At 43.9% G+C, this 22,013-nt stretch overlaps 1 protein-coding gene across 3 annotated transcripts in view; it reads right to left on the reverse strand.

Moving 5' to 3' along the window:
- Positions 1-22,013, reverse strand: part of MAP3K4 (mitogen-activated protein kinase kinase kinase 4) — a 141,622-nt gene that overhangs the window by 62,983 nt on the left and 56,626 nt on the right. The window contains exon 1 of one of the 3 annotated variants that reach the window (XM_073560184.1): positions 14,991-15,118. The exons of 1 other annotated variant lie outside the window; for it this stretch is intronic. Coding sequence is in view for 1 of the 2 variants with exons in the window: in XM_073560182.1 (XP_073416283.1) it covers positions 10,828-10,976 (149 nt within the window). In the remaining variant the exon portion in view is untranslated. Of the gene's footprint in view, positions 1-10,827; positions 11,035-14,990; positions 15,119-22,013 lie in introns of those variants that run through there. One more of the 3 variants, XM_073560182.1, reaches the window with a different exon arrangement.

A 22,013-nucleotide genomic window follows, 5' to 3' on the forward strand; every position in this document is an offset into this window, starting at 1 on the left:
TCATTGAACTCAGCACTGCGAGTATCTCAGATAAGCGCTAGAACGGAGGCCACACTACCTATCTACAGAGAGAGAATTCCAAATTGGCTTCCAGGCTGACCAACTCCTACTCCATCTGTACTCTGGGTCCTGGACGGCACCTACCAAGTACAGGTAAAGGAACTGCGCGACTGTCTGTCATCTTTCTCCTGCGCCTGGCACACGGCTCTGCTACATCCTGTACTGCACACCATCTTCCAACTCTTTCATCTGCCCTGCGACTACGGCCCTACCTGTGCAGGGCTTCTACATCTTAGCTGCATCACAACATCTGTCCCAGAGAAGCGACACTGCAGCGCTGGTCAATCTAATCAAACCACAGGTGGCGTCACATATAATTCACCTATAAACGTAGTTCACCCCTTTGCATGGACGTCAAGGGCCACGGAACGGCTCACCACCACCGTGACACATCCCTCTGAGACACCGGCTCGGTACCGATTAACCCCACTGCCCTGGCTGGCCACCCACACCCCCATGTCAGATTCATCTTGGACTGGGAAATTCACGATTTGACTTGATAACCCAGGAACGGTATGATAGAAAGAGCTACATGGACTAATGTGAAGTGTGGCCTGCTGCGTCATTCACTTTGGGTGGGGGTGCAGGACACAAGGAAAGGGGTTCTTCCTGACCAGGAGCGAGCACTTGACGACTCAGTGCTTGCATTTTTTGAAACTTCAGAGAGCATATTTGCTGGAGTCTGTTTCGGCAATGTAAGCCAAAACCAGTTCCTTATGCTCCGGCTTTAAAAGCGGTTAACCTACTCCCAGAAAATATAGCCTTCCAGGCGTTCCGGAGCCAGACCATGACGCAGGCTCAACACCTCCTGCCTTAGCTGCTATTGTGCTTTTGCCACTACCAGCAGATGCACCACCACCACCAGCTGGCCCCCCCACGGCCTCTTCCACCAAACTTCAAAATTTAGCACAAAATAGACACAAAATAACATCAGATATATGGCACTGTATCAGAAGCGTACAGCTCTATTCAGTCAAAGGATAATTGTCAATCTCCAGATATATTCCATCAGTCACGCAGAGATGCTCACAGGCTCAATATGGATTAGACAAGTATATAAAAAGTAGGCAAAGTGTACAGTATCATCAGATAGCAGGTATATATAGCATAGTTTAAACATTAACAATGTACGTCTATATATCAGGAGTAGTGTTGAGCCACCCCGCTAGTGTTTTCGTTCGTCGCACAGGAGGCAAGTTCGTCAAACCACATTGAAAACAATGGCAGGCAAGCACAAACACATAGAAAACAATTACAAAACACCTTAAAAGGTGTCCCAAAGCCGAAAAAATGCTCAGAAGACAAAAATTAACATATGGAAAAGGGCAACTACATTTAGAAAAGAGGTGGAGGAGTAAAAGGAGGAGGTGGAGGAGACACAAATATAGGCTTGTCATGCCCTTATGAAGTCAAGAAAGGCTGGAATAAAAATGTAAAATACCAACCAGAAAAAAAAAATCTGAAATCGAACACAATCATATACCGTCGGACTTCCCACCAATAAATTATGCCACCTGGCGATCGGGCGGCGTTATTCCCACGAACCTCCAAACAGCGTCCATGAAGGCAAAGTGTTTGCTTTCCGGGGGGCAGTATGATTGCAAAGCTGAACCTTAAAGGAATGTCCAAAAGGGCACCACCAGGAGTGGAGCCTGCAGCTTAAATGGACTCCACCCGGGAAACCACAACCATGCCACCTCAAGAAAAGATGCACACATTGAAAGTTTTGTCGATTCTGTGTGTGGTGTGGTGTCCGTTTGTAGTTGTGCTAGCGATTTGTCAGCTTTATTCTGTTAACAAACGAGACTCCGGCATGCCCCCGCGGTACACGTCAAGCTTACTAGAGGGATACGCGAGGCTCTGGCACGCGAGATCGCGCAATAACAGGTCTATCATTGCCTTACATGTCCGGGGCTGCATGTGCGCTACACTGAAAGGACCAGCTTTTGTCGCTTACAGGTGCAGATAACCCGCTGAACACCGTTAGTGATGGGGATATGTGATTCCAATTATTCCCCGTGAACGATGATTTCCCAGTAAGTGCAGGTCAACCGCAATTCCTGAATTAGGCCTAACCGGCATTCCTGAAAAAATGCAAAAAATTACGTGTCCAAACCACAGGTGCTGTAGCTTGCTTAACAGCTCGGCAGCCGTTCTCAGGCCCAGTATGGATTCGACAAGATTCTAGAAAGTTGATAAAGGGTACAGTTTCACCGGATAACACGTATATATGTAGCATAGTTTACACATTAAAAACCTATGTCTATAGATCAGGAGGCAGGCTCAGACGGTCTCAGGCCCAGTATGGATTAGACGTGATTGGACAAAGGTGACAAAAGTTACCGTATTACTGGATAACAGGTATGTATAGCATAGTTTACACATTAAAAATATATGTCTATAGATCAGGAGGCAGACTCAGACGTTCTCAGGTCCAGTAAGGATTTGACAAGATTGTACAAAGTTGAGAAAGGGTACATTATCACTGGATAGCAGGTATATATAGTATAGTTTAGGCTGGTTTCACATTTGCGCTTTTGTGCGCAGCGCATCGTGCGCACCCGTGCGCATGCGCACTGCGCACCTATGTTTAACATGATGTGCGCATGTTTTTGCGCACACTTGCGTTTTCGTGCGCATGCGTTTTTTTGTCTTTTGCGCCAGGTGCGCCAGACGCAACATGTTGGATTTTTTGGTGCGCCCTGTCTCGGCAAAAAAACGCATGCGCACGCTTGCGCACGGAATGCGCAAAAACAACACATTGAAGTCTATGGTAACGCATGCGTGCGCATGGTCTTGCGCACGGTTGCGTTTTTTTACGCATGCGTTTTTGAGTGAAACAAGTCTAGAATGTTCTCTAGACAATGGAAAAAACGTCACACTTAAAAACGCATGCGCATAAAAAACGCCAACGCATGCAAAAAACGCATGTAAAACGCAAACAACGCTGCGTTTTTTTTTACACATCAGCGTGCGCATGACGTTAAAAAAACGCGCGTTTGTTTTGCGTTTTTCTTTGCGTTTTTTATGCGCCCGATGCGCTGCGCAAAAAAACGCTAATGTGAAACTAGCCTTAAACATTTAAAATCTCCGTGTTCTCAGTATGGATTAGACAACAATCTAAAAAGTCAAAAAAAGGAAATGTATTTGAAGCGTACACCAGTATACACTTTTGGTGGTATTTTTTAATCTTCATATATATTTCTGTCTCAGTAAGACAGTCCAGACTCTCCGCAATAGGAAATGAGATGCATACAAATACTGACAAAGTCTAGTGATTGCAGAAATCTAGGAATTACTATTCACGGGAAAAACTTCCGTCACAATTCTCAGAGGCGATGCTGACCCTCAATTAATTAGTGTGTGGAGACAGCAAAAACCTCTCTTTCTGAAGAAGGTGTTGCTGTATCGCAGAACCGTTGATCCCATCGCCGTTACTCATATCCATCCAATTTTGATCACAGGGAGAGATGTAAACATGGTGCTCACTGCCTATCATGATCTGTCACGTAACTTTTGGAGTGCAAAACACAGAAGCCACAGGCCGTAGGCGATTAAATTGGATTGGCATGAGAGGGCACATTTAAAAATGTGCGCTGGAATGTCACACGTCTGTGGGTAGGAAAACTGTGAAAGCTGATGAGAAACTACCATTGCATCTCATAGTGAGTCATTGTCCATAAGAAATGGAAGCCATTGATCATCTGAAGCTAGAGTCCGGCCAGCGGGACAGGGCATAGCTACGTCTTAACCATCATCTTCTATCAGTTCACCAAATTTGTAGTGGCAGTCCCAGTGAAGGATTTGACAGCCCATACTACACAGCGGAGGAGCAGGGAGAGGTAAACATTGCAAATGCTGGGGCCCTGCCCAAGCAAGGGGGGCCCACTCGTGGGCGTCGGTACTGGCACTGGGCCCCTCATAGTACGGCGGTGTGTCTGATGGCGGGTGTGCACCACCACCGTCAGACACTTGATTGCACTATGAGGGACCCTGTGCCAGTGCCCGCGCACAAGAGTCGGCCCACCCACCTGTCCAGGGCAACGGCACTCGCACGGTTGCGTGCGCTAGGTGGTGAGCCCGGCCATGGGGGGAGGAGGCAGCCCAGTTAGGGAGGTTTACAAAATGGCATATGTTGATGTGGGACATTCACCTGCTGCTAAAGGCGAAATTGGTCAAGTCCCAGGAAGAGGAGGACCAAAGAAAGCCATTTTTCTGGCAACCTATGTGTCATCAGGGTAAGGTGTGACAAAATCCTTGGAAACCCATGCATGGTTCATTTTAATGAAGGTTAGAGCATCAACATTTTGGGTCGAGAGACGGGTCCTTTTTTCTATCAGGATTGATCCAGCTGCACTGAAGACTCTTTCCGACAGCACACTTGCAGCTGGGCAAGCGAGCTCCTGTAAGGCATATTGTGCCAATTCAGGCCAGGTGTCCAGTTTAGTGGCCCAATAGTCAAATGGGAATGACCTGTGAGGGAGAACATCGATATGGGACGAGAAGTAGTTTGTAACCATAGTTGACAAGTGCTGTCTCCTGTCACTTTCAATCGATGCAGTATTACCAGTCGTGTGAGCGGGACTTGAAAAATCAGTTCACAACATGGACATGAAACCCCTGTCTCCAACGCCACTTCTGATGTGTGCACCAACAACACCTCTTCCAAGTTGCCCCCGGCCCCTACGGCTCGTGTGAGAACCATCACCGCTGCCGTGTGCTGGGAATGCCTCAACCAACCGGTTTACCAGAGTTGCTTGTTTGCTAGCCAATATTAGGTCAAGGTTCTCCTGTGGCATGATGTTTTGGAATTTGCCTTTACAGCGTGGATCCAGGATGCTGGCCAACCAGTAGTCGTCATCATTCATCATTTTGGCAATGCGGGGGTCCCTTTTTAGGATCTGCAAGGCATAATCTGACATGTGGGCCAATGTTCCCGGTGTCAATGATGCACTGCGAGTGCTGGGTGGAGGAGCACTTTCTGGCAAATCCACATCCCTCCAGTCACGCACAAACCCTGTACCAGACCTTGCCACGCCAACATTTTCTATTGCCCCATGAGAAGCATCCTCCTCCCCTAAATAATCATCCCCATCATCATCCTCCTGCTCCTCTTCTTCCTCCACCTCGGCCAGGAGAGTTCCCGGAGCAGACAATGGCTGACTGTCATCAAGGCTTCCCTCCTCCTCTTCCTCATCATCCTCGGCTGCAGACGCCTGCTCCTTAATGTGCGTCAAAGTTTGCATGAGCAGACGCATAAGTGGGATGATCATGCTTATGATGGCGTCGTCTGCACTTACCAGCCGTATGCATTCCTCAAAACACTGAAGGACTTTACAGAGGTCTTTCAGCTTCGACCACTGCACACCTGTCAACTCCATGTCTGCCCTCAAAATGCCTGCCCGTGCATCCTCCCACAAATGCATTACGGCCTGCCTCTGTTCGCACAGCCACTCAACCATGTGCAGGGTGGAGTTCCACCTTGTTGCAACGTCAATAATTAGGCGGTGCTTGGGAAGGTGGAGCAATCGCTGCAGCTTCTGCATACGACTGGAGAGTACCGGCAACCTGCGAATGTGCGAGCACAGTCTTTGTACCTTCTGGAGCTGACCTGTTAACTCTGGATAATTATTGAGGAAGCACTGCACCACCAGGTTCAAGGTGTGAGCCAAGCAAGGTATGTGTCGGAGTTTTGAAAGAGCTATGGCTGCCACAAAATTCCGTCCGTTATCACTAACTACCTCGCCTGCCTCAAGATGTAGACTGCCCAGCCATGACTCAGTTTGTTGCTGAAAGTAGTCGGCCAGTACCTCCGCGGTGTGTCTGTCGCCCAAACACATCATCTTCAAAACAGCCTGCTGACGCTTTCCACTAGCTGATCAATAGGGGGGACACCTCGTGTGCAACACTGGCAGCTGCGGATGGAGTGCTCGTGTGACTGCGTTCTGTGGACGAGCTTTCGCTTCTGGAGAAGGAGGAGGGTCGAACGCCTACAGCCAACTGTTTCCTATACCGTGGGCTAGGCAGCACTGTCCCACTACAGCTGTCCCCTGTGGACCCTGCATCCACCACATTAACCCAGTGCGCAGTGATGGACACGTAACGGCCCTGGCCATGCCTACTGGACCATGCATCAGTTGTGAAGTGCACCTTTCCACTCACTGATTGCTTGAGTGCATGCGGTCTTTCACATGAAGGTGGAGGGCTAGGATGGCTTTGCGAGAAAAGAAGTGGCGACTGGGTAGGTCATAGCGTGGTACTGCGTAGGCCATGAGTTCGCGGAAAGCTGCGCTTTCAACCAACCAATAGGGCATCATCTCTAACGAGATTAGTTTGGCAATGTTGGCGTTCAAACCCAGTGTACGTGGATGAGAGGATGAGTACTTTCTTGTCCTACTCATAGTCTAGGGTAGGGTGAGCTGGACTTGAGAGATGCATATGGTCAAACTAGCGGTGGACATGGCGGACTGAGAGGGGGTTGATGATGGCGATGGAGTTGGTGTTCTTTCTGATGGCCTAGATTCAGTCTTTCTTTGCAATAACGGTGATTCCCTGACTGATTTGCCCTTGCGACGACAACTCAACATTTGCTGCTGGTGGTGTGCTAACCGGTGGGCTTACAGTGGGGGAAACAATGTAGTGCTGCTGCCTACCTTCTTTGGGAGCAGTTGCACATGTGGTACGTGAGGTTTGGTAGTCCGTCCATGCTTGCAAGTGCATGGTGGTTAAATGTCTTAGCATGCAACTGGTATTCAAATTTCTCAGATTTTTCCCTCGGCTAAAGGTCTTTGCGCACTTCTTACAGATTACCTTTGCCTGATCATTAGGATTTTGTTCAAAAAAGTGCCACACTGCACTCTTCCTACTATGGAAGATATTTTGAGGCCTTGCACGCTGTGCTATTTTGACCGTCTGGCTAAGCTGTCCTGCAACTCTCTTGGTTTTTGTAACCTGTTTTTGGACTGCTCCGGGCCTGCCAGATAACAGCTGTTGTGATGTTGATGCCCGCTGCGGATGCTCCTCCTCCTCTTCTGAGCTATTGGCAGAGGCACCCTCTTCCCCCAATGGATGCCAATCTGGGTCAACAACTGGGTCATCCATCACCTCCTCTTCAATGTCATGTGCACCTTCCTCTGTGTCACCGTGTATGGTGGTATAGTATGCGGGAAGGGGCACCTGAGTTTCACAGGGTCAGATTCTGCCTCAGTACACTGTGAGGACAACGTAGTGCTCTGAGTCAATGTACCAGCAGAATCATCTATCAGTGGCTGTGCATCAGTGCACTCCATGTCAGATTCATCTTGGCCTGGGTAATTCACAATTTGACTTGATAACCCAGGCATGGTATGTGAAAACAGCTCCATGGAGTAATCTGTATTGTGGCCTGCCGCATCCTTCAATTTTGGTTGGGGTGAAGGACACAAGGAAAGGTGTGGTTCATGACCATGAGCCTCCAATGACGACTCAGTGCTTTTATTTTTTAAAACTTCAGAAGAGGAGGTGATAGAGCTGGAGTCTGAGTCAGCAATGTAAGCCAAAACTTGTTCTTGAAGCTCCGGCTTTAAAAGCGGTTTACCTACTCCCAGAAAAGGGAGCCTTCGAGGCCTTGTGGAGCCAGACGATGACGCAGGCTTAACACCTCCTGCATTAGGTGCTATTTTGCTTTTGCCACTACCAGCAGATCCACCACCAACACCATCATTACCAGCTGCCAACCCCCGCCCACTTCCACCACACCTCCTCGTTTTTGGGGAAAATGTACCCAAAAAACCACCAACTATATGGTACTGTAAAACAAGGTACAAGGTGTATATAGTAGTGGGGAGAATTGGAATCTCTCGACTTCAGGACACAGTTGGATTCTGTCAGGCCCAGTTTATATTACACGGCAATGTGACAGGCAGATTTTGGATGGTGTAAGAAAGGTGTATATAGTAGTGGGGAGAATTTGAATCTCTCTAGACTTCAGGACACAGTTGGATTCGGTCAGGCCCAGTTTATATTACACCGCAATGTGACAGGCAGATTCTCGATGGTGTAAGAAAGGTGTATAGAGGACTGGGGAGAATTGGAATCTCTCTAGACTTCAGGACACAGTTGGATTCTGTCAGGCCCAGTTTATATTACACCGCAATGTGACAGGCAGATTCTGGATGGTGTAAGAAAGGTGTATAGAGGACTGGGGAGAATTTGAATCTCTCTAGACTTCAGGACACAGTTGGATTCTGTCAGGCCCTGTTTATATTACACTGCAATGTGACAGGCAGAAATTTCCTAGTGTATGACAAACTACAAGGTGTATATAGAATTGGGCAGAATTGGAATCTCCCTAGAGTATAGGTCTGTAAGAACGGACAAACTCCTCGGCTTTTCCTTACAGAGTCACACACTTAGATAGCTTCAGTTTGGCCGTGATAACAGCCGTTACCCGGTACTGTGTGAGGAGCGTACACCGCTGTATGGTGTGTGAAAAAATGAACGCTCAGTACCTCACCAGGACAAAACAATAAAATTTGGATTGCTTTTAAAAAAGCAGTTTGAACACCAGTGTGCGCACAGCAATGCAGCTAGCCTTAAAAGGCAGGCTAATCACCACCAGCGCTGCTGCACAAGAGCAAAAATCTTCACCTTTCACTGCACAGTAACTACAGTGAAAAGCGCCATCAGCTGAAGCAGTTTTTTTTTTTCTTTTTGCCTTCCTAACGCTCTCCCTACAGAATCAGCAGCAGCAACATGGCGGTTGGCGTACACGCCCTTTTATACCCCCTGTGAGGCCCCACAAAGCAAGCCAATTACTTGCATGCCCTTCTCCAAGAGGGTGGAGACTGCTGCCTATGTCATCACGTTGCCCACAGTGTCCGTTCTTCCTGATTGGCTGAAAAAGGGCGCTAAAGCATCTTTTGAAACGCGACTTTGGCGCTAAAGTCGCCGACCTCATACGCTAAGGTCGGGTTTCGTTTCATGAAACCCGACTTTGGCGAAAGTCGGGGACTTTTGAATTTTTTCGACCCGTTTCGCTCAACTCTACTAGCAGGTGTTAGTTTACATCCTCTATCATACTTTATGACGAAGAGTGGGAGGTAGAGCAGAAAAACACAATCATACAGCTTTCTATCAAATCTGGAGCTGGATACCTGCTACGGCCTGATTTGTTAAGCAGAAATCATCACTGAAGCTAATCTCTACCCAATAGCCCAGAGTCAATTGCAAATTATGAGATAGGGTCTGCCAAGGGAAAATCTGGTGAAAATGCTGGATATAAACACAGATATAGTGTTAATCCTCCTGAACGCATAGGACAGCTTTTTCTGAACAGTTATCCTTTATAGGATACCTTTCATTAGATGCATACTGCCTGAACTCCAGGAGGCATGAACTGTATGATTGCAGCCAGGAAGGTCTCTCTCTGAAACATTGTTATACTTCAGGAAAAAAAAAAAGGTTTGAAAAGCTGGGAGAGACCTATCAACATGTAGAGAGAAGCCAGCCAGAGCAGCACAAACTAGTCAGGTCTCTCTCCATTTTCTTCTGCTAGCTTTTCAAATCAGGTTTTCTCCAAAATGCTGCAGTGTTTCAGAGAGCGACATAAATGGCTGCAACCATGCAGTCAGGCTCCGATTCAAGCTGTTCATGGTTCCCTTTAAGCTTTATGTACATGTAGCAATTTATTGTCTGGAAATCCAGTAAATTAATGGAAACAAAAGCCAAACTGAGTATACACCCTTCTAGGCAATGTACAAATAAGCTGTGTGTCCTGCTAAGAATGTGCTCAGATAAAAGATAGGGGGTCCAGCTCTTGAAGCATGGAGGCGTCCATCGTAAGCGATATGACCAATATTGGTTAATCCTATTTCTCAACAGCAATGTGAAATAAAAAAAGCACACTGTGTTCCCTCTGCCCACAAGCACTAAGAGCAGCGAAACCTACCCCATGATGAGTCTGACCCTGGGGGGCCTGCATGGTAAGATGGTCTAAACTGGGTTTAAAAAAACAAAGCCTAAAAAACTTAAAGGATATGCGCTGAACATGCATATTTATCCAGATTCTAGAGCTTTGTTCACATTTAGCTCCTGCCTCTGGTTCAAGGTAAATGCATTACAATGTATGTCAGAGTAGAGAGCACACAATTTGTAACGCCCTCTTGTAAAGATCATAAAATTAGCATGAAGTGTTCCATCTCTCTGGAATCATATGGCAGATTTAAAAAAAAAAAAAAAAAAAAAAAAAAAACTCAGGGGAGCAGCAGTAAATAAAATTTGAGCAAAAACCGATCACTTCGACAGGCCCTCTTTAAAAATAATTTCATCTGGCGAACGAGCACTTTGTTCAATCATTGAGTATTTGGTAGTCTTTTAAGCAGGGCTGTGGAGACGGTAAGTCAAACCTCAGACTCCCCAATTTCCCAGACTGACGATCCCACAGCACGGCCTCACTACTAAGCATGTACATAATGTGCAGCACAGATTCATCTCTGCTAAAAGAACAGACATTTGTAGGACAGTTCATAACTTTCCAAAGTAATTATGAAAACATTTATAGCACATCCTGCATTGTACTACTGAACCCAATTTATTGTATATTTCAGGAGTCGGACAATTCATACTGACTCCACCAAAATGGACACCAACTCCACAACTCAGACACCCTGCTTTTAAGTAGATCATTAATATCAGATTGGCAAGGTCCACCAACTTGATGCCCTCTTACACAACAGTCATGTAACAAGTGTACAAGCCCTCAGCTCCCCCACAGACCAAAAAATTTACCTTATACAACTCTCCCTTGCTGTATGCCTATTGAATTGGTCTGGTCGGAGGGGTGGGGCTGCTCTGTACTTGCCCCCTCCCTCTCTCATCCGAAATATGCGCTCTGCCTGTTGATGGACGCGAATGATGTCATCCCCGCAGCGCTGCATATCTTGAGCCTGTGCAGTTTAAGCACAAATCAGTGCAGGCGTGCTTCACTGTGTCCTGCTGAAGGCAAAGACAAGTAATGTGAATGCACCATCTTTACTTCCGACTCATCAGTTCACTCAAGGCAAAAAGTCTGTGTTTTTGTAATGAAGTAGAAAAGATAGCTGGCACTCCGTCAGAAGACCTTTGTATTTATAAAATGCACCATCCTGTTTTATATGTTTTATCTATTGTGTGGCCTGCAACGGTTAGCCTGCACAAAAAAGATTAACTATAGGGCTAGCCCGTGAAGGGAGGAGTTAAGTGGGCATAAGAACTTTGTTCCTGTTTGTCAGTCAGTTGTTGGAAAGAAGGAACATACATTGGCAGGCCAGCATTAAGGGTGGTGTGTGTGAAGATGAGAAGACTATACTCAGGTAGCAAGAAGTAGGATGCCTATAGAATGTGCTATCTATATTAGCTAAGGAGATCAAGTGTCATCCAGATCTGGAAGCTGGAGTGAAGGAAGACTATGTTGGTCAGGTTAGGACACATTTTCTCCCGAGGAGTGGTAGTTGCACACCTGTAGTTATGTGGCCTGAATGAACGGGAAGTTAAGAGTAGTTGTGAGGTGCTGCCACCTCCACCGAGGTGGCCATTAACAAGGGAAGATGGAGGCCATCATAAATCAGTACAAGTATCAGATATATGCCACCAACTGTAATCGTCGAGTTGACACATCTGAATTGTGCAAAAGACATATTGCAGAGATTTCCCTTGCATTTCACTTTTAAACTGCACAGGCTTTAGATTTGCAGCACTAAATGAATGATGAGGAGACGTCATCGACCTCCATCAAAGCAGGAAGATCAACTATTGCTGAGAGACAGAAGCAGGACTGGAGTCGGTAAGCCAAACCTGCGACTCCGACTCCTCAATTTCCCTTACACCGATTCCAACTCCGACTCCACGACTCCGACATATATTGCTTATATTTAAGTGAAAAATTTATTGTAGTACAATGTGAACATCAGACATTTAATCATTTCTATGATCCAATAATCAAGATATTTAGATAGAACATAATATCTATTTATTGAAATACAACTTTAGACCACAAAAAACTGTAATAAATTGTAAATATGTAATACTGTATAATATCGATTACATACATACGGTACAGACCAAAGTTTGGACACACCTTATTCAAAGAGTTTTCTTTATTTTCATGACTATGAAAATTGTAGATTCACTCTGAAGGCATCAAAACAATGAATTAACACATGTGGAATTGTATAACAAAAAAGTGTGAAACAACTGAAAATATGTCTTATATTCTAGGTTCTTCAAAGTAGCCACCTTTTACTTTGATTACTGCTTTGCACTCTCTTGGCATTCTCTTGATGAGTTTCAAGAGGTAATCACCGGAAATGGTCTTCCAGCAGTCTTGAAGGAGTTCCCAGAGATGCTTAGCACTTGTTGGCCCTTTTGCCTTCACTCTGCAGTCCAGCTCACCCCAAACCATCTCGATTGGGTTCAGGTCTGATGTCTGTGGAGGCCAGGTCATCTGGCGTAGCACCCCATCACTCTCCTTCTTGGTCAAATAGCCCTTACACAGCCTGGAGGTGTGTTTGAGGTCACTGTCCTGTTGAAAAATAAATGATGGTCCAACTAAACACAAACCGGATGGAATAGCATGCCGCTGCAAGATGCTGTGGTAGCCATGCTGGTTCAGTATGCCTTCAATTTTGAATAAATCCCCAACAGTGTCACCAGCAAAACACACCCACACCATCTCACCTCCTCCTCCATGCTTCACGGTGGGAACCAGGCATGTAGAGTCCATCCGTTCACCTTTTCTGCGTCGCACAATGACACGGTGGTTGGAACCAAAGATCTCAAATTTGGACTCATCAGACCAAAGCACAGATTTCCACTGGTCTAATGTCCATTCCTTGTGTTCTTTAGCCCAAATAAGTCTCTTCTGCTTGTTGCCTGTCCTTAGCAGTGGTTTTCTAGCAGCTATTTTACCATGAAGGCCTGCTGCACAAAGTCTCCTCTTAACAGTTGTTTTAGAGATGTGTCTGCTGCTAGAACTCTGTGTGGCATTGACCTGGTCTCTAATCTGAGCTGCTGTTAACCTGCGATTTCTGAGGCTGGTGACTCGGATGAACTTATCCTCCGCAGCAGAGGTGACTCTTGGTCTTCCTTTCCTGGGGCGGTCCTCATGTGAGCCAGTTTCTTTGTAGCGCTTGATGTTTTTTGCCACTGCACTTGGGGACAATTTCAAAGTTTTCCCAATTTTTCAGACTGACTGACCTTAATTTCTTAAAGTAATGATGGCCACTCGTTTTTCTTTACTCAGCTGCTTTTTTCTTGCCATAATACAAATTCTAACAGTCTTTTGCAACTGAAAAACGTATACTCAAAAAAACGCAGCAAAAACGCTGTGTGTGAATGTAGACTTAGATCAGGAATAGAACAGTCATTTATAGGACATTTCATAACTTTCCCAAATTCCTATGAAAAAATATTCAGCACATTCTGCATTTAACTACTGTACCCAATTTATTATATATTTTAGGAGTCGGAGTCGGTCCATTTTATTCCGACTCCACCAAAATGAGCACCGACTCCATGACTCCGACTCCACAGCTCTGGATAGAAGGTGCCAAGCACAAACCAGCGATGCCCAAGGGACTGTTCCATAACAATTAGCAAACGGCACAGGAGAATCAGATAAGGCATTTTCTTTGATTTGCAGGGGAGCTGAAGGCTAAGGCCGAGATCACACATGCAAGGAATACGGCCGAGTCTCGCATGTTAGTATCCAGCACTGCCTCCAGCACTCTTGAGCAGAGCGTGCGGCAGCATATATTGCTCCCCTCCCGAGTGCCAGCGGGAGTTCCGAGTATCAACATGAAAGACTCGGCAGTATTCCTCGCATGTGTGACCCTGGCCTTATGCTGCTGCTTGACAGCTGTGCAAGAGGGTGTTAAAGGTGGTGCTTTAGTTTATCTTAGGTGCTAAGATGAATGGGCTGATGTGCAAAATTGAAGAAACTGCAACACATGCACAAGCACCATGGCCCCTAAACAGATAATGGTCAGGAACACCAAGACTGAGACGACACAGATGGGCCAATAATGTCCAATCTTAACAGAGGTCAAAAAGGTTTGGGAACAAAATAAAATGAAGGGCCTGTCACACTAAGCGATATCGCTAGCAATATCACTATAACATCACTGGTTTTTGTGACGTTAGTAATTTAGAGCGTTGCTTTTTTTACTCTGTTTGCTGCAAACATAAGAACAGGTAGTAATCCCTGTGATGGTAAAGCGGCTATTAAATATATTGGCATCATGACAAGTTGTGTGACACTGACGTTTGCACCTTACATGAAACGTCAACAGAAGCACGGGAAGTAAGGGAGAGGTTATATAACAGATGACTGACTGGCATTCACTTCTGCTACATTGCGATGGCTGGGTGATGGCAAGAAAGGAAGAAAGTAAATGCTTGATTGAAATTTATTGCAGAAATAACCACACAACTGCTGCAGTCAAATATGGAGTTACCTCTGTAAAAAATAATTGCCATCTAGTGCAACATTTATAGACAAGAATTACTTGTTGTGGGCAGAGTGCACCAATGATGCAACTGAGAACTGTATGGACATGCAGAGCGGGGAGGTCTGTGTCTGCAGCCGGCAGAACTATCGCTGGGATGGCCATCATTCCCCTCTTTGCGGCAGAACCGTGCAACCACTGACCAATGAAAGCGCTATTAACGGCGGTCATCTAAGTGCTCGGCCCTAGTATGGCCGGACAGGTGTGAACTCAGCCTTACCATAGAAAAGGTTGAGCTTTACAAATCAGTTATTCTGGAATTACAAGTTGATTTGTTCCGTGTGTCTCGCACAAGTACTTCAGGCTTACAAAGGGTAGAACATCCTTGCAGATACGCCAAGTAACCACAGAAATCCATATACAGAGAAAGCAGCAGGTACAGTGTCCATCTCCTAAACAAACACTCACCATACTCCTGTCTGACAAGACAACTATTATGATCAGCGTGCTCCATAGTTAACGATCGCAATAAATCTTTTGGTCGGAAAAACTGTTTCAGATGTTCCAAATTCTTGGCGGAGATGTCAGCCCATTCCATAGATGTGCAAAGTAATAAATGCTCCAGTGCTGCCTTCTGTACAGCCGACTAATCTTGTAGGAAACTTCTTACAATGAGTCACTAAGTCTCCACCCTAAGAAAGGCTTTTTTTTCCCCATAAAGCATCACAAGTCCGCCCAGCCGTCACCACAGAGGTAATGATCCAATACAGGAGGAGACGTGAGATCACGTCACTCTAGAAAAGCACTTCATTAGTAACATGCAATCCTAGATTCTCCCCAAAAACACAAAACTGATGTAAAAGTCACAGAGCACACGCAGGCATACAAAGAGGGCTGCATCCAAAATACTAATAAAAAAGGAAAAATTCAACATAGGAAGAAAAGATGACATATATACATTTAGAAAAAAAATAAATAAAAATAGCTTAGTATGCTTAAAACGATTAGTGATTGAGCCAATTTATTTTAAAATCTGACGTGTCACTTTATGTGGTAATCTGCAGATTGCTTTTGCATATCCAAATTCTTATATTTGTTTCTTTTTGGGACACATTGTACTTTACTCCAGTAGTAAATTTAGGTCAATGGCCCTAATTTATTAATCCTGCTATTCTGTTCGTTACCACTATACACTTGTTATGTTCCGGTCATTTTTGACCAGACCTAATAAAGTCTTGATTTTTAGCTAATTTAAGTGTTTTAATTGAAAAATGTTTGCAGTATTATATTGTATGTGAACCTGGTTGTTTATAAACAAATGAAAAATGGAAACAAAAACTTACTTTTTATTTTTTTGTGTCAAAACATTTAACATGGCTTTATTGGAATATTTATGCATATTGCATATTTAACGATGATCCTTCAGAACTCTGTTGTCTGTATATGTCCTCTCTGCTCTCTCCAGCTGGACTGAAAATTGAAACTGGATAGACTACTATGGCAATTGTCTACTGATAAGATAAAATAAAACACCCCCCACCCTTTAGGATAAGAGCTCAGAGTAAAGCAAACACACTTTTCAGACAGAATTTATTAGTACTCTTTCTATTTAACATGAACAGCAGGGTAAAAATATTTGTCACATAACTATACTGGAAGGTAATCCATCAGCAGTATTGTAATGAGAAAATGTATGTATGTGTAAATCTGCATGGACCAAAAGGACCCAGATAAATTGACAAATAGTAGTACCCCCTTAACCTCCAAGGGAGGTTGGCATGTTAACGCCCGGGCCAATTTTTACAATTCTGACCACTGTCCCTTTATAAGGAAATAACTCTGGAACGCTTCCATGGATCCGGTGATTCTGACATTGTTTTCTCATCACATATTGTACTTCATGATAGTGGTAAAATTTCAGTCATATAACTTGCGTTTATTTGTGAAAAAAATGGAAATTTGGTGAAAATTTTAAAAATTTTGCAATTTTCCAACTTTGAATTTTTATGCCCTTAAATCATAGAGATATGGCACACAAAAAACTTAGTAAGTAACATTTCCCACATGTTTACTTTACATCAGCACAATTTTGGAACCAAAATTTTTTTTGTTAGTTATAAGGGTTAAAAGTTGACCAGCAATTTCTCATTTTTGCAACACCATTTTATTTTTACGGACCACATCACATTTGAAGTCACTTTGAGGGGTCTATATGATAGAAAATCCCCAAAAGTGACACCATTCTAAAAACTGCACCCCTCAAGGTGCTCAAAACCACATTCAAGAAGTTTATTAACTCTTCAGGTGCTTCACAGGAATTTTTTGAATGTATATAAAAAAAAAAAAAATGAACATTTAACTTTTTTTCCCACAAAAAAATTACTTCAGGTCCAATTTTTTTTTATTTTACCAAGGGTAACAGGAGAAATTGGACTGCAAAAGTTATTGTGCAATTTGTCCTGAGTAAACTGATACCCGATATGTGGGGGGGAACCACTGTTTCGGCGCATGGCAGAGCTCAGAAGGGAAGGAGCGCCGTTTGACTTTTTCAATGTAAAATTGGCTGGAATTCAGATCGGACACCATGTCACGTTTGGAGAGCCCCTGATGTACCTAAACAGTGGAAATCCCCCACAATTGACCCCATTTTGGAAACTAGACACCCAAGGAACTCATCTAGATATGTGGTGAGAACTTTGAACCCCCAAGGGCTTCACAGAAGTTTATAACGTACAGCCGTACAATTAAAAAATCATATTTTTTCCACAAAAATGATCTTTTCACCCCCAATTTTTATTTTCCCAAGGGTAACAGGATCCTAAAAATTATTGTGCAATTTGTCCTGAGTACGCTGATACCCCATATGTGGGTGTAAATGACTATTTGGGCGCATTGCAGCGCTCAGAAGGGAAGCAGCGCCATTTGACTTTTTTGGCTGGAATTGAGATCGGACACCATGTCGCGTTTGTAAAGCCCCTGAGGTACCAAAACAGTGGAAACCCCCACAAATGACACCATTTTGGAAACTAGACCCCCCAAGGAAATTATCTAGATGTGTGGTGAGCATTTTGAACCCCTCAGTGCTTCACAGAAGTTTATAATGCCCGGGAGTGAAAATAAAAAAAAAAAAAATCATTTTTTCCACAAACATGATCTTTTAGTCCCCAATTTTTTTATTTTCCCAAGGGTAACGGGAGAGATTGGACCCCAAAAGTTGTTGTCCAATTTGTCCTGAGTACGCTGATACCCCACATGTGGGAGAAAACTACTGTATGGGCACACGTCGGGGCTTGGAAGGGAAGTAGTGACGTTTTGGAATGCAGACTGATGGAATGGTCTGCGGGTCTCATGTTGCCTTTGGAGAGCCCCTGATGTACCTAAACAGTGGAAACCCCCCACAAGTGACCCCATTTTGGAAACTAGACCACCTAAGGAACTTATCTAGATGTGTGGTGAGCACTTTGAACCCCCCAGTGCTTCACAGAAGTTTATAACATCCGGGCGTGAAAATAAAAAAATCATTTTTTTTCCACAAAAATGATATTTTTGCCCCCTATTTTTTATTTTCCTAAGGTTAACAGAAGAAATTGGACCCCAAAAGTAGTTTTGCAATTTGTCCTGAGTAGGCTGATACCCCATATGTGGGGGTAAACCACAGTTTGGGCGCATGGCAGAGCTTGGAAGGGGAAGGAGCACCATTTGACTTTTTCAACGCAGAATTGGCTGGAATTGAGATCAGACGCCATGTTGCATTTGGAGAGCACCTGATGTGCCCAAACAGTGGAAACCCCCCAATTTTAACTCTAACCCTAACCCCAACACACCCCTAACCATAATCTCAGCCCTAACCCTAGCCCTAACTGGAAAATGGAAATAATTTTTTTAATTTTATTATTTTTTCCCTAACTAAGGGGGTGATAACGGGGGTTTGATTTACTATTTATGGCGGGTTTTTATGTTTGGCAGCTGTCACACGCTAAAAGACGCTTTTTATTGTAAAAATCGTTTTTGCATCACTACATTTTGAGAGCTATAATTTTTCCATATTTTGACCCACAGAGTCATGTGAGGTCTTATTTTTTGCGGGACGAGTTGACGTTTCTATTGGTACCATTTTCGGGCACGTGACATTTTTTGATCGCTTTTTATTCCGATTTTTGGGATGCAGAATGAACAAAAACCAGCATTTCAAGAATTTCATTTGGGGGGTGCGTTTACACCGTTCCGCGTGAGGTAAAATTGATAAGGCAGTTTTATTCTTCAGGTGTGCACGATTACAGCGGTACCTCATTTATGTCTTTGTGTTTTGGCGCTTTTATGCAATGAAAACAATTTTATATAAAAAATAATCATTTTTACATCGCTTTATTCTGTGAGCTATAACTTTTTTATTTTTTCGCTGATGAGGCTGTGTGGCAGCTCGCTTTTTTGCGGGGGGACTACATGACGTTTTCAGCGGTACCATGGTTATTTATATCCGTCTTTTTGATTGCGCGTTATTGCACATTTTGTACGGCGGTATGATAATAAATCATTATTTTTTGCTTTGTCTTTTATTTTTTAAGGGGTTCGCTAAAGGGGTTAACTAGTGGGACAGTTTTATAGGGCGAGTCATAACGGACGCGGCGATACCAAATGTGTACTTTTGTTTTTTTTTATTTCCAAAATGAATTAGGGAATTTTTTTTTTTTTTTTATTTATTTAGCGATTTTTTTTATAAATTATTTTTACAATTTTTTTTTTTTTTTTTTTAACTTTATTACAATGTCCCAGGGGGGACATCACTGTCATGAGACAGATCGCTGATTGGTCACATCACAGATCGCTGTGACAGATCAGCAGGCTTCCTCATGCCGGCGCTCAGCAGGCATGAGGAAGCCGTCTCCCTGCAGGCCCCCGGTGCCATATTGGATCTGTGGACCTGTAAGGATGGAGGCCCCCGCAGCAGCGCTGCACATCACGCTGCTGCGAAGGGCTCAGGGAAGCACGGAGGGATGCTTCCCTAAACCCCCGGTACACTGCGCTCATGTTTGATTGCGGTGTGCCAGGGGTTAACGTGTTGGGGGCGGTCCGTGACCGCCCCTGACACAGTGCCGGGTGTCAGCTGTGATAATCATCTGACGCCCGGCAGCGATCAGCGGCACTCACACTGTGAGCGCTGCTGATCGCGATGACGTACTATCCCGTCCATGGGCATAGGGGCCCAGGTCCCATGGACGGGATAGTACGTCAGATGTCAGAAAGGGGGTAGATGTAATATACAGTCCAAAATGAGATTATAGGTCCTTTATTTTACTCATAAAATGGCTGGAGATCACTATAAAAGCCTATCGGTCATTTTTGACCGAACAGTACAAGTGTATAAAAAATTGTGGAGCAAAAAGTAAACAAAAAAAAAAAAAATACCCATAGTAAGAACCCCTCAAATGAGGAAAAGTCAATCAACCACAGGTTTCAGAACCACATCTTGAATATTTTAAAAAATATTACAGTTCAAAATCGGTCGTTTTTGACCGAACATAACAGCAGGGTTAAGACTGGCATTGTTCACATCAGGCTTAATGAATGGAGCAGCTCGAGTAACATGCACCTAATTTATTAAGATGTGCATGCCATTTAATAAATCTGGCACAACTCCGACAGAAATGGACTAGTACTAGTGATGAGCGAGTATACTCGTTGCTTGGGTCTCCCCGAGCATGCTCGGGTGGTCACCGAGTATTTTAGCGTGCTTGGAGATTTAATTTTCGTCGTCTCAGCTACATGATTTGCGACTGCTAGACTGCTGAATACATGTGTGGAATGCCTGATTGTTAGGGAATTCCCACATGTATTCAGCCTGTCTGCAAATAACAAATCATGCAGCTGAGACGACAAAAACTAAATCTCTGAGCACGCCAAAATACTCAGAGATCACCCGAGCAACGATGCTACTCGCCCATCACTAGTACTAGTCCATTTTTAGCCTGTTGCATCTTGTTGGAATGAGAAATTTCAGGGCAGGGTAACACTTTAGCGGAAGAAACTTAGGCCTCGATTCAATAAGACTAATGTCGTGTACAGCCCATAATCATAAACAGAATTGTTATTATTATAGTGCCATTTATTCCATGGCGCTTTACATGTGAGGAGGGGTATACATAACTAGATGGGCATTTCCTGAAAGGAAATACATGGTGCCTGAACAGCGCTGCCAGCTTTACAGCAGGGTATCAGGTGTCGACTGTAAGAAAGTAAAGTTAGAATATGAATGTTGTGTATAGCGATGGCACAACCTGGGATGGGTTGTATATGAAGCCAATGGGGGTGATGTAGTGATGTCACCATCATATAATATTGGGTGCAGGCTAAAGGACCTGTGTGATGTCACCACCATTTGCTTCAAGGGGACGCTGGGACCCACAATGATGAAATGAACGGGGTCCGGACACTTGTGAAGAACAGGTAGACGGTCCTAGGCAGAGTCTGTATGTAAGAAATCGTGGCTGCTCAGTTTGATTTATTGATTTCACTAGAAATTCTGATTGCAACGAATAATCTCTCTAGCAGCAAGTTCTCACAGGTAGACTCTGCTAATGTAAAGTTTGTCTGCTGGAAACAAACTATTTTTATGTAGCTAATGAAGTCACATTTAGGGCTAGTACACACAGTCAGAATAATCGGTCAAATTCGGATGTAAAAATCGGACTGTGTACAAGCCCTTATAAAGCAGTGTATAAGTGTACACATACTACAGTATGATTACTTACATATAGCTTTAAAATCAAAGGAAAGCGAATTAGAATGTTTTATGCCAAGTCAGAGAACAGGAAGCCTGTGCTGGTACTGCACCACACACACCAGATGCTCTTACGCTTCATGCCCCTTTGACAATATGAAGTAAAAACACAAACAACTTTGTAAATTGTAAATGGGTGGTGGTGGCCACAGCTTTCAATAAATCAGAAACTCTCACATTTTAAAAATTAAAATCATTGAAATGGAACAGGAAGCAGGGTGCCACACAGACGTGCACTAGTGCCTTCCGATATAATTTTATCCACTCCGTTAACATATACCATCCTGCTGTGACTTAACAACAATACATCAAGAATAAACACCCAAAATGAAACATGTATGTATATGTGTATATATATATATATATATATATATATATATATATATATATATATATATATATATACACACATACATACACACACACATATATATATGTACCCACACTTATTTTCTTTTTTCTTATTATCATATATTCTTTATGTAAAATACTTTTTTTATATATATATATATATTACAATAAAATCCATAAATACAGAGTTCATAACATTACATGGGTTGGAGGGCAGGACAGAAAACACACCTGGAGGGAAGGGAGGAATTCTCATGCTGTACACGCTATATCCAATGTCGGGAGCGGTGTCAAAGGACGTGACAAGATCTGATTAGTCCTTAAGGGTACTCTCACACACCAACAGTCTGCAGATACTCGGC

This window comes from Dendrobates tinctorius, unplaced genomic scaffold (genome assembly GCF_039654945.1).
Source record: "Dendrobates tinctorius isolate UK_male_01 unplaced genomic scaffold, ASM3965494v1 ptg000293l, whole genome shotgun sequence".
Lineage (NCBI taxonomy): Eukaryota > Metazoa > Chordata > Amphibia > Anura > Dendrobatidae > Dendrobates > Dendrobates tinctorius.